Source organism: Rhincodon typus, chromosome 42 (genome assembly GCF_021869965.1).
Source record: "Rhincodon typus isolate 14 chromosome 42, sRhiTyp1.1, whole genome shotgun sequence".
Lineage (NCBI taxonomy): Eukaryota > Metazoa > Chordata > Chondrichthyes > Orectolobiformes > Rhincodontidae > Rhincodon > Rhincodon typus.
The window spans coordinates 5,859,309-5,868,521 of record NC_063373.1 but is presented as its reverse complement, the minus strand read 5'-3'; the positions used below and the strand labels follow the sequence as shown (position 1 = coordinate 5,868,521).

Here is a 9,213-nt window from a genome sequence, read left to right as displayed (position 1 = left end):
AATCCCCCCCCGTCTCCCCAGAAATTCACTTTCCACCCCTCTCTAACGTGGGGGGTGTCCCTGACAGAGAGACTCCCTGTCTAAGGGGGGTGGGGGTGGGAATCACTGACGGAGAGACTCCCTCTCTAACAGGGTGGGTGTGGGGGAGGGGGGGTGGTCACTGACAGAGAGACTCCCTCTCTAACGGGATTGGGGGGTGGGGGGCTCCCTGACGGAGAGACTCCCTCTCTAACGGGGGCAGGGGGTCCCTGATGGACAGACAGGCTCCCTCTTTAACAGGATGTTGCCAGGTTTGCTGTGGTGACTGTTAACACTGTCTATGTTCTTTCTCTCTCCCTCTTTCTCAGAGGCCGTGAGCGACAATGCGGCCAGGGCGATTCCATGTATCCGGTCGGATATTCGGAAAAGCAGCTGCCGGACACTAGTGTCCAGGAAACAGACAGGATCCTGGTTGAGAAAGTGAGTTTGTCATTTAATGTGCTAAGACTGACCAGGCTTGCTTCACACAATTGTCAAAGTGTAGGAAGCTCATTTGGTCCCATCTTGTTGGGACTGGCATACAGAATGCATTATGAGTTTGTTCCATTCTCCTCTCCTTACACCATTAGCCTTTTATTTAAGCACGGGAGTTAGGAGTCATCTTGCAGCCGTACATACTGCGTTCGGTTCTGGTCTCCCTGCTACAGGAACGATGTTAAACTTGAAAGGGTGCAGAAAAGATTTACAAAGAGGGTTGGAGCTATAGGGAGAGGCTGAATAGGCTGGGTCTGTTTTCCTCTGGAGCGTCAGAGGCTGAGGGGTTGACTTTATAGGGGTTTATAAAATCATGAGGGGCATGATATGGTGAATAGCCGAGGTCTTTTCCCCCAGGGTGGGGGAGTCCAAAACTAGAGGGGAAAGATTTAAACGGGATCTGAGGGACAACTTTTTCACACAAAGGGTATTGCGTGTATGGAATGAGCTGCCAGTGGAAGTGGGTACAATTACAACATTTAAAAGGCAGCTGATGGGTACATGAATAGGAAGGGGTTAGAGGGATATGGGCCAAATGCTGGCAAATGGAACTAGATTAATTTAGGAAATCTCGGCTGCATGGATGAGTTGGACTGAGGGATCTGTTTCCGTGCTGTATGACTCTATAACCATGCAAAACCCCCTCCAATTCCTCAACTGCACCTCCTTCCACATTTCTGAGCAGTGCATTGCAGGCCCCACTTACTCACTTGGGAAGAAGTTTTCTGATGCTCTCACATCCTTTCTATCATGTGATGCCCACAACTGGACACAGAGTGCTCCATCTGAAGTCTAACTTCACCCCTCGCTACTTTTGCACATCCAATTAAATTTACCTCTTTCTTCTTCCTGTTCTTTTTCTGGGCAGGAACAGCTTCTCCCTCTCTACTCCGTCTGGCCCCCCACTTCCTGATTTTTGGAAAAGCCTCGATCGGATCTCTCTCTCAGCCGCCGCTTCCCGTCTCTGAGGAGAACACTCCCAATGTCTTCGATTCCCTCCTCCTCGCTGAGGTTTCTCATCCCCGGAACTGCTCTTGTACACTGCTTCTGTGTTTTTTTCTCTCTCTCTCCAACACATTCGCATCTTCCCTATAACATGGTACCCACAACCATGCTCGATAGTCTACAGTGAACACAGCCCAGTCCATCAGGCAAGCCAACCTTCCACCTGTTGATGCCATCTATACTTTTCACTGCCCCGGGAAAGCAGCCTACATAATTAAAGACCCCTCCCACCCTGGTTATAATCTCTTTCAACCTCTTCCGTCGGGCAGAAGATACAAAAGCTTAAACACATGTACCAACAGGTTCAAGAACAGCTTCTTCCCCGCTGTTATTAGACTTCTGAATGGACCCCTCAAATTTTGAATTTAATGTTGATCTCGTTCTCTTTGCAGCGTAACATGGTATTCTATAACCCTAACGCACTTTCTGTGGTATAATCTGCATGTACTGCACTCAAAACAAAACTTTTCACTGTACCGAGGTACATGTGACAACAAGAAATCAAAAGTTGAGGTTGTACAAGCGTCTTGTACAAAATTAGCATCACCTCCTTGCTCGTAGTCATACAGTACGGTAGCAAACCCTTCAGTCCAACCTGTCCATGCCGACTATAATACCCACACCTGCCTGCTCATGGCACACGTCTGTCCAAAGCTTTCCTATTCATGTACTTAAACAAATATCTTCTAAATGTTGTGACTGTAGCGGCATCCACCATTTCCTCAGGCAGTTCATTCCACGTGCGAATCACCCTTTGTGTAAAACAAAAAAAAAAATTGCCCCCCCATGTCTTTTTTAAATATCTCTCTCCTCTCACCTTAAAAATGTGCCCCCTAGTCTTGAAGTCCACCATCCTTGAGAAAAGACACCCACCATTAACCCTATCTGTATACCTCATGATTTGATAAACTTTTATACGGTCAGCCCTGAACCTCCTACATCTCAGTGAAAAAAGTCCCAGCCTCTCCTTATAACTCAGACTCTCCATTCCCGGCAATGTTCTGGTAACTCTGTTCTGAAGCCTCTCCAGCTGAATAATATCCTTCCTTCAGAGTGTGAGCGTGGGTACGTGAGCTGGCTGTGCAGTTACTGACCACTTCTCGCTTTCTGTTGACAGCGCTGCTGGGACATCGCCCTGGGTCCTCTGAAGCAGGTTCCCATGAATCTGTTTATCATGTACATGGCTGGTAACACCATCTCCATCTTCCCCATCATGATGGTCTGTATGATGGCCTGGAGACCCATCCAGGCTCTGATGTCCATGTCGGCAAGTGAGTATCGCACCGAACCTGCAGCACAGACTGAGACAACCAGCTATCTCCCTGAGGGAGAGAGAGAGAGAGAGAGAGAGAGGGGGGGGGGGGGGGGGTACTGAGAGACTCCAGTAAGTGTACAGATATCTCCCTGAGAGAGGGGGGCGACTGAGAGATACCAGTCAGTGTACAAGCCGAACCTTCTCAATCTCTTGACATCGGACAGTTGCCTCACCCAGGAACTGCTTTCGTGATTAGGATGTGTTGATTTTGCTGCTAAATCCAGGGTATTCTCCCATGGATTACACAGGTTCAAGTCCCCCTGGGCCCTTGGGTGGAATTTAAATCCAGCGAGTAAATCTGGAATTGGAAGCTGATCGGTGACCGTATGACAGTTGTTGTGTGGTTCCGATGCCCCCTTTTAGGGTGGGAAATCAGCTGTCCTTACCCCGGTCTGGTCCTCTCTGTGTGTGACTCCAGATCCTCATGGTAACAGAGTCAACTCTAAACCCAGCCAGAGATGGAGGGGCAATTGGAGATAGGGTGAAGGTAACACAGGCTGGCCCTGACAGCGATGCCCTCGCTGTGACCCAAGAGTGTGAGGGTGTCTCCATCTCTGTCTGCGACTGTCAAACTCCATCGGTTTATCACAAACCTTTACTCGCTGGTCGTGCATGTTGATGTTACAGGGAGGACTGTCCCAGCATTGACACCACCAACCCCCTCCTCGCCTCTCCGGCCTGTCCCTAACCGTTTGTGCTCCTCCTCTGTTCCCTTCCAGCCTTCAAGCTTCTGGAGAGCTCCAGCCAGCAGTGGCTTCAGGGTCTGGTCTACTTCATCGGCAACCTGGTGGGACTGGCCCTGGCTGTGTACAAGTGCCAGTCGATGGGTCTGCTGCCCACACATGCCTCTGACTGGCTGGCATTTATCGAGCCACCGCAGGTGAGATCGCATTCTGGGGTTGGGGTGTGCTGTTTCTGTCCTTCTCCAGCCTGTCTCACAGGAACACGAGGCCATTCAGCTTATCCATCAACTTATAAAAGGTTGCCCCTCAACCTCCTACGCTCCAGTGAAATAAAGTCCCAGCAACTTCCTCTAACAGGACAAACAGAATTGGACACAGTTCGCCAGAAGAGGCCTCACCAACGTCCTGTACAACCTCAATATAACGTCCCAACTCCTATACTCAGAGGTCTGAGCAATGAAGGCAAGCATGCTAAATGCCTTCTTAACCACCCTGTCTACATGTGATGCAAATTTCAAATTATGTACCTAATCCCCTAGGTCTCTGTCACCAAAATGCAACACCTCTTATTTATCCAAATTAAACTCCATCTGCCCCTCCTCCACCCATTGACCCAATTGATCAAGATCCCTTTGTAATCTTCGATAACTTTCTTCACTGTCTACTCTACCACCAATTTTGGTGTCATCCACAAACTTACAAACCGTGCCTCCTAAATCCTCATCCAAATGTGGACCCAGCAACCGATCCCTGTTGAACACCGCTGGTCACAGGCCTCCAGTCCAAAAGGCAACCATGCACCACCACCCTCTGGTTTCCTGCCATTAGCCAATTTTGTGTCCAGTTGGCAAGCTGACCCTGAATCAATGCGAACATATTCCACCTCTGGGGCAGCGAATTCTGAAGTTTTACCCCTCCCCCCAGCACCAAACTAATCTGCACCTGCTCATCTCGATAAAGTGGCCGAGACTTAACCTGAGACTGCCCTCCCACGGTCATCCAGATTCTCCTTATAAGCCTGCCCTGAGCCCAGAGAAAGCACAGGTCCATTTTCAACCAGATTCCCACATCAACTCAGGAAAGCCTCCTTGCATTTGTAATCCAATCCTTGTGTGACACGTTGATTCAGGGAATGGTGTCGGCATGGACTTGGACCATAGGGTTTGTTTCCACGCTGTATGACTCTGTAACCAAGGTCATTGGAGTATTGAGAGGTTCTGAGGGGTGGGTGCTGGAAAAGCAGGGGAAAGCAGTGATGTCTCCAAACGGTTCTCCTTGGTTGACCGGGGTCAGTCAGGAGGGGGGCCTAGTTTTAGGGTGAGGGGATTTCAGGGGGAGAAATCTCTTCACTCAGCGGGTGGTGGGAATCTGGAATGTGCTTCCTTGGAAGGTAGCGGAGGCCGGAAACCACCTCTTATAAAAAAAGAATGGGACCAGCACTTGAAGTGCCGTAGGGGTACAGGAAACGTTCAGGAAATTTGGGATTAGCACGCCTTTAGCAGAAGTAATTGTCGGTGTAGGCTCGAGGGGCCTTTTCTGCACTGGTGCGGCTTGCTTGTTCCTGTTCGTTAAAAAGACTCATTTCCTTCCCCTTCCTCTCTCAGAGAGTGGAATATACGGGTGGGGGCATCATCCTGTGATGGGCCCACTCGAGAGTGAGACCCGACGGACCCATCACCGACGGCCGGAAGTAGCGGAGGATTCGGCAGGAGGACTGCATGTCGCAGTACGTTTTGACCTTTCGATTTCCCCTTCCTACTAGCGGAGAGGGGACAGGAAGGAGACCGTCGGAGCCAAACGTTCTTAAACCTCCTCGGTTAGTGTGCGTGAGGCAGGCACCGTGCCATCTTGCTCCGGTGCTCAGCCCCCTCAATGATGTGTGTTTTAATTTACGTTGCACCTGTGAAAAAGAGGTGATTGCTGCTGGGATGGGAAGGCTCGTAGTTTTAGCCTCTGGCTTTGTAGAGAAACTAACTCCGTGTACAAAATAAAGATTCACTATCTGACCCCAATGATTCTGATAAATACATGAATGAGCAGACAGAAGCAGGGTGGTATCATTGCCTTTATTTGCTGAGGCTGACTGTACATGATCAGTGCTGTTCCTGAGTGGTCCTCAGGACTAAGGGCACCTCTCCACCCCCGCTCCCCTCTACCAGAGAGCCGGTGGAACCTGGGCTCACGCTGTTCTCGTTGAAATTAAAGCATGACAGGAACTTCCCTAGGGAACACCATCAGGCAAGGGGTAACGGGATTCAAATTGACCCACAGTACTGGGTAAGCGAGAAGTTCATCAATATCACGCTCCGTTCTAGCCAACAGAGTCACTTAGAAAGTGTTAACCGGGATGGAGATGTCAGCCTTTGAAAAGGGACCCTCAGGGAGAGACTGTGACCGCTCCTGAGCCTGCAGGTCCGTCTATCCCTCGACCGGGGAGGGGCAGCTGCTCCAGCGCAGGAAGTAGAGGTCACCCGCGGCGTCCCCGCAGGCCCCGAGGCTCAGGTCGGCTGGATTCGCCTCCAGGCACAGGACTGGAGCCTGACAGGTGAACAGGCCAACCTGGGGGGGAGCAGAGAGAGAGAGTCAGAGTGTACCAGGGAAAGGAATGGGTAATGGACAAGAGCGACAGGAATACCTGCTTCAGAGACTGGCGATCCCACAAGCGAACAGTCCGGTCGTACGATCCTGTTACAATCAGCTCCTCGGTCTCTGTCACCGCTGTTACTCTGTCAGAGTGAACCTGAACAGAACAGGGAGCAACAAGAACATCAGCACTCCACAGGGGTTACATACAGAGTAAAGCTCCCTGCACGCAATCCCCAATCAGGATCAGACACCAAGTAAAGCTTCCACTACACTGTCCGAACGCAGGCCTGAGGACCCTTTGCTACTGAGGTTTCAGACGGAGCGGTGTCTCTGCTGTTACCTGTTTCCGAGTCCAATTGGGCTGCTCCTGCGGGTTTGCCTGCTCCACTGGGGTGACAGTGGGATCCCACAGGGAACACCAAAGGGATCCACGGGAATCTGCGCAGAGCAGCGATCGAGCTGGCGGAGGGAGGAAATCTTGTTAAAGGGCCATCGACAATACACATTCAGTAAAACTCAACACTTCGAAGCGAAAGCATTGGCAGGATGTGCCATAGATTTGCTGGTAACTTCTCTGAAGGGCCAACTGGATATTTCCTGTGCTGATCAGAACAGAGCACAGTGAATACCAAATTTCAAATAACCACACATTTTCAGGTCCGCATTCTTTCAAAAGTTATATCTGCTTCCACTGCCAGTTTCTGGCAACAGCAACGAGAGAGAGAGAATGTAACTATTGCCCCTTGATGTTCAATGGTGTTACCATCAGTGAATCCCCTACCCGCCCCATTCAACATCCTAGCAGTTCCCATTGACCAGAAACTGAACAAGGACCAGCAGCTACAAAAGCAGGTCAGAGGCTGGGAATCCTGCAGTGAGTCATTCACCTCCTGTCTCCCCCAGAGCCCTGTCCCACCATCGACAAGGCACACAATCAGGTGTGTCCCCACTTGGTTTGCACCACATACACACCCATTCCCTCCACCACCATTTTCTGAAGAAGGGTCTAGGCCCGAAACGTCAGCCTTCCTGCTCCTCTGACGCTGCTTGGCCTGCTGTGTTCATCCAGCTCTACACCTTGTTATCTCAGATTCTCCAGCATCGGCAGTTCCGACTATCCCTCCACCACTGATGCTCAGTCACAGCAGTGTGTACTGTCCAGAAGATGCCCTGCAGGGGCTTCTTATTCAGCACCTTCCAAACCCACGCCCTCTACCATCTAGAAGGAAAAGGGGCAGCAGATACATGGAAATACCACCTCCTACAAGTTCCTCCTCCGAACCACTCCCCATCCCGACTTGGAAATATATCGGCCGTTCCTTCATTGTGGCCGGGTCCGAATCCTGGAATTCCCTCTTAAGGGTCTACCCTACAGCACATGGGACTGCAGGGGTTCAAGAAGGCAGGTCACACCCACCTTCTCAAGAGGGCAATATATGCTGGGCCCAGCCTGTGACACCCATATCCCGTGAATGAATTTAATAAAACAAAATAAAATATTCCTAGAAGTCGCAGGCTAAATAGTGTGGGTACACGGGTTCAAATCCCACCATGGCATCTCAGAGTTGTACAGGACGGAGACAGACCCTTCTGTACAACCTGTCCATGCCGACCAGATACCTAAATTAATCTAGTCCCATTTGCCAGCATTTGGCGCATAGCCCTGTAAACCCTTCCTACTCATGTAACCGTCCAGACGCCTTGAAATGTTGTAATTGTACCAGCCTCCACCACTTCCTCTGGCAGCTCGTTCCATACACACACCACCCTCTGCGTGAAAAAGTTGCCCCTTAGGTCCCTGTTAAATCTTTCCCCTCTCACCTTAAACCTATGCCCTAGGCCAGGAAAAAAGACCTTGTCTATTTGCCCTATCTATGCCCCTCATGATTTTAAAAACCTCTAGAAGGTCACCCCTCAGCCTCTCCCTGTAGCTCAAACCCTCCAACCCCGGCAACATCCTTGTAAATCTTTGCTGCGCCCTTTCAAGTTTTAGAACATCCTACTCACAGCAGGGAGAGCAGAATTGAACACAGTATTCCAAAAGCGGCCCTCACCAACGTCCTGTACAGCTGCAACATGACCCTCCCAACTCCCTATACTCAGTGCACCGACCAATAAAGGCAAGCGTACCGAACACCTTCTTCACCGCCCTGTCTCCCTGCGACTCCACTTTCAAGGAACTATGCACCTGCACTCCAAAGTCTCTCTGTTCAGCAACACTTCCCAAAGCCTTTCCATTTAGTGTATAAGTCCTGCCTCAGTTTGCCTTTCTAAAATGCAGCACCTCACGTTTTTCTAAATTAAACTCCATCTGCCACTCCTTGGCCCATCTGATAAAGATCCCATTATACTCTTCATTGCCCACACTGCACCAACAACTTTGGTGTCATCTGCAAAACTTACCAACCGTGGCCCCTTTATTCACCTCCAAATCATTTATATAAATGACAAAAAACAGTGGACCCAGCACCGCTCCGCTTATTACAATCCCGCGTGATCGTCCAACTGAGTCGCCTGTTCCCACTTTTCCCCTTTGGCCCCGTATCGGAGGGGGGGGCCCCTGGAGGAGGAGGTTCACAAGAACACCGACAGATTGAGTCTGGCAGCGACAGAGAGAGCGCAAGATCTTTCAGCAGCGGATGGGCGACCCGTTATCTCGCAGCTTCCACAACCGAAAGAGCAAACAAAACAAAAATAAGACGAAAACCCTGGGTCAGATTCCACGCTTCTTCTGTCTCATTTACAAAACGAGAGAGGCCCAAAGCGATGTAGTGGGCTTTCCAGGAAGAAGGCGCGTCGCGTCACCCCAACACCCCCAGCTCGTCCGCTCTGCTTCGTGTCTTACCTCCTGTTGGGCTCGAGCCGGACTCCTTGACCACGGTCAGCCACAGCGACACATCGTACAGCTCGGGGCTGCTGAGCCCCCACGGCGCCAGGCTGTAGGTGGAGCCCATCGTCAGCTTCTCCAAATCCTCGTCGGGATCCGCTCCCCGCTCCGTCTCCTCCGACCCCTCGCCCGGCTCCGGATCCTAGGGGACGCCGACGTGAGCGGCGTCAGTCCCGGTTGCTCCGACGCAGCAGCACCCCCACCTCACCTTCCCCCCCCCCCCC

The 9,213-nt window shown here is 51.0% G+C and overlaps 3 protein-coding genes across 5 annotated transcripts in view; 1 reads left to right on the top strand and 2 right to left on the bottom strand.

Annotated features, from left to right (window-relative positions):
• LOC109926454 (ER membrane protein complex subunit 4) overlaps positions 1-5,522 on the top strand; it is a 6,290-nt gene extending 768 nt beyond the window's left edge. For both annotated transcript variants that reach the window (XM_048619295.1, XM_048619296.1), the window contains exons 2-5: positions 348-459; positions 2,636-2,789; positions 3,553-3,713; positions 5,121-5,522. In XM_048619295.1, the coding sequence (XP_048475252.1) occupies positions 348-459; positions 2,636-2,789; positions 3,553-3,713; positions 5,121-5,156 (463 nt within the window). In that variant the 3' untranslated portion in view covers positions 5,157-5,522. The remainder of the gene's footprint in view (positions 1-347; positions 460-2,635; positions 2,790-3,552; positions 3,714-5,120) is intronic.
• Positions 1-9,213, bottom strand: part of LOC109925849 (gastrula zinc finger protein XlCGF57.1-like) — a 28,184-nt gene that overhangs the window by 6,828 nt on the left and 12,143 nt on the right. The gene's annotated exons all lie outside the window — the stretch shown is intronic.
• Positions 5,569-9,168, bottom strand: LOC125487546 (telomerase protein component 1-like). 2 transcript variants are annotated; one of them, XM_048619298.1, is made up of 4 exons: positions 8,948-9,164; positions 6,443-6,561; positions 6,152-6,256; positions 5,569-6,075 (listed from the first exon to the last, which is right to left on the bottom strand). In XM_048619298.1, exons 1-4 carry the CDS (start codon positions 9,054-9,056, stop codon positions 5,935-5,937), a joined length of 474 nt encoding a protein of 157 aa, XP_048475255.1. In that variant the 5' UTR covers positions 9,057-9,164; the 3' UTR covers positions 5,569-5,934. The 2 variants fall into 2 exon arrangements, with proteins under 2 accessions (XP_048475255.1, XP_048475254.1); XM_048619297.1 differs by having other exon boundaries at positions 5,962-6,256; positions 8,948-9,168.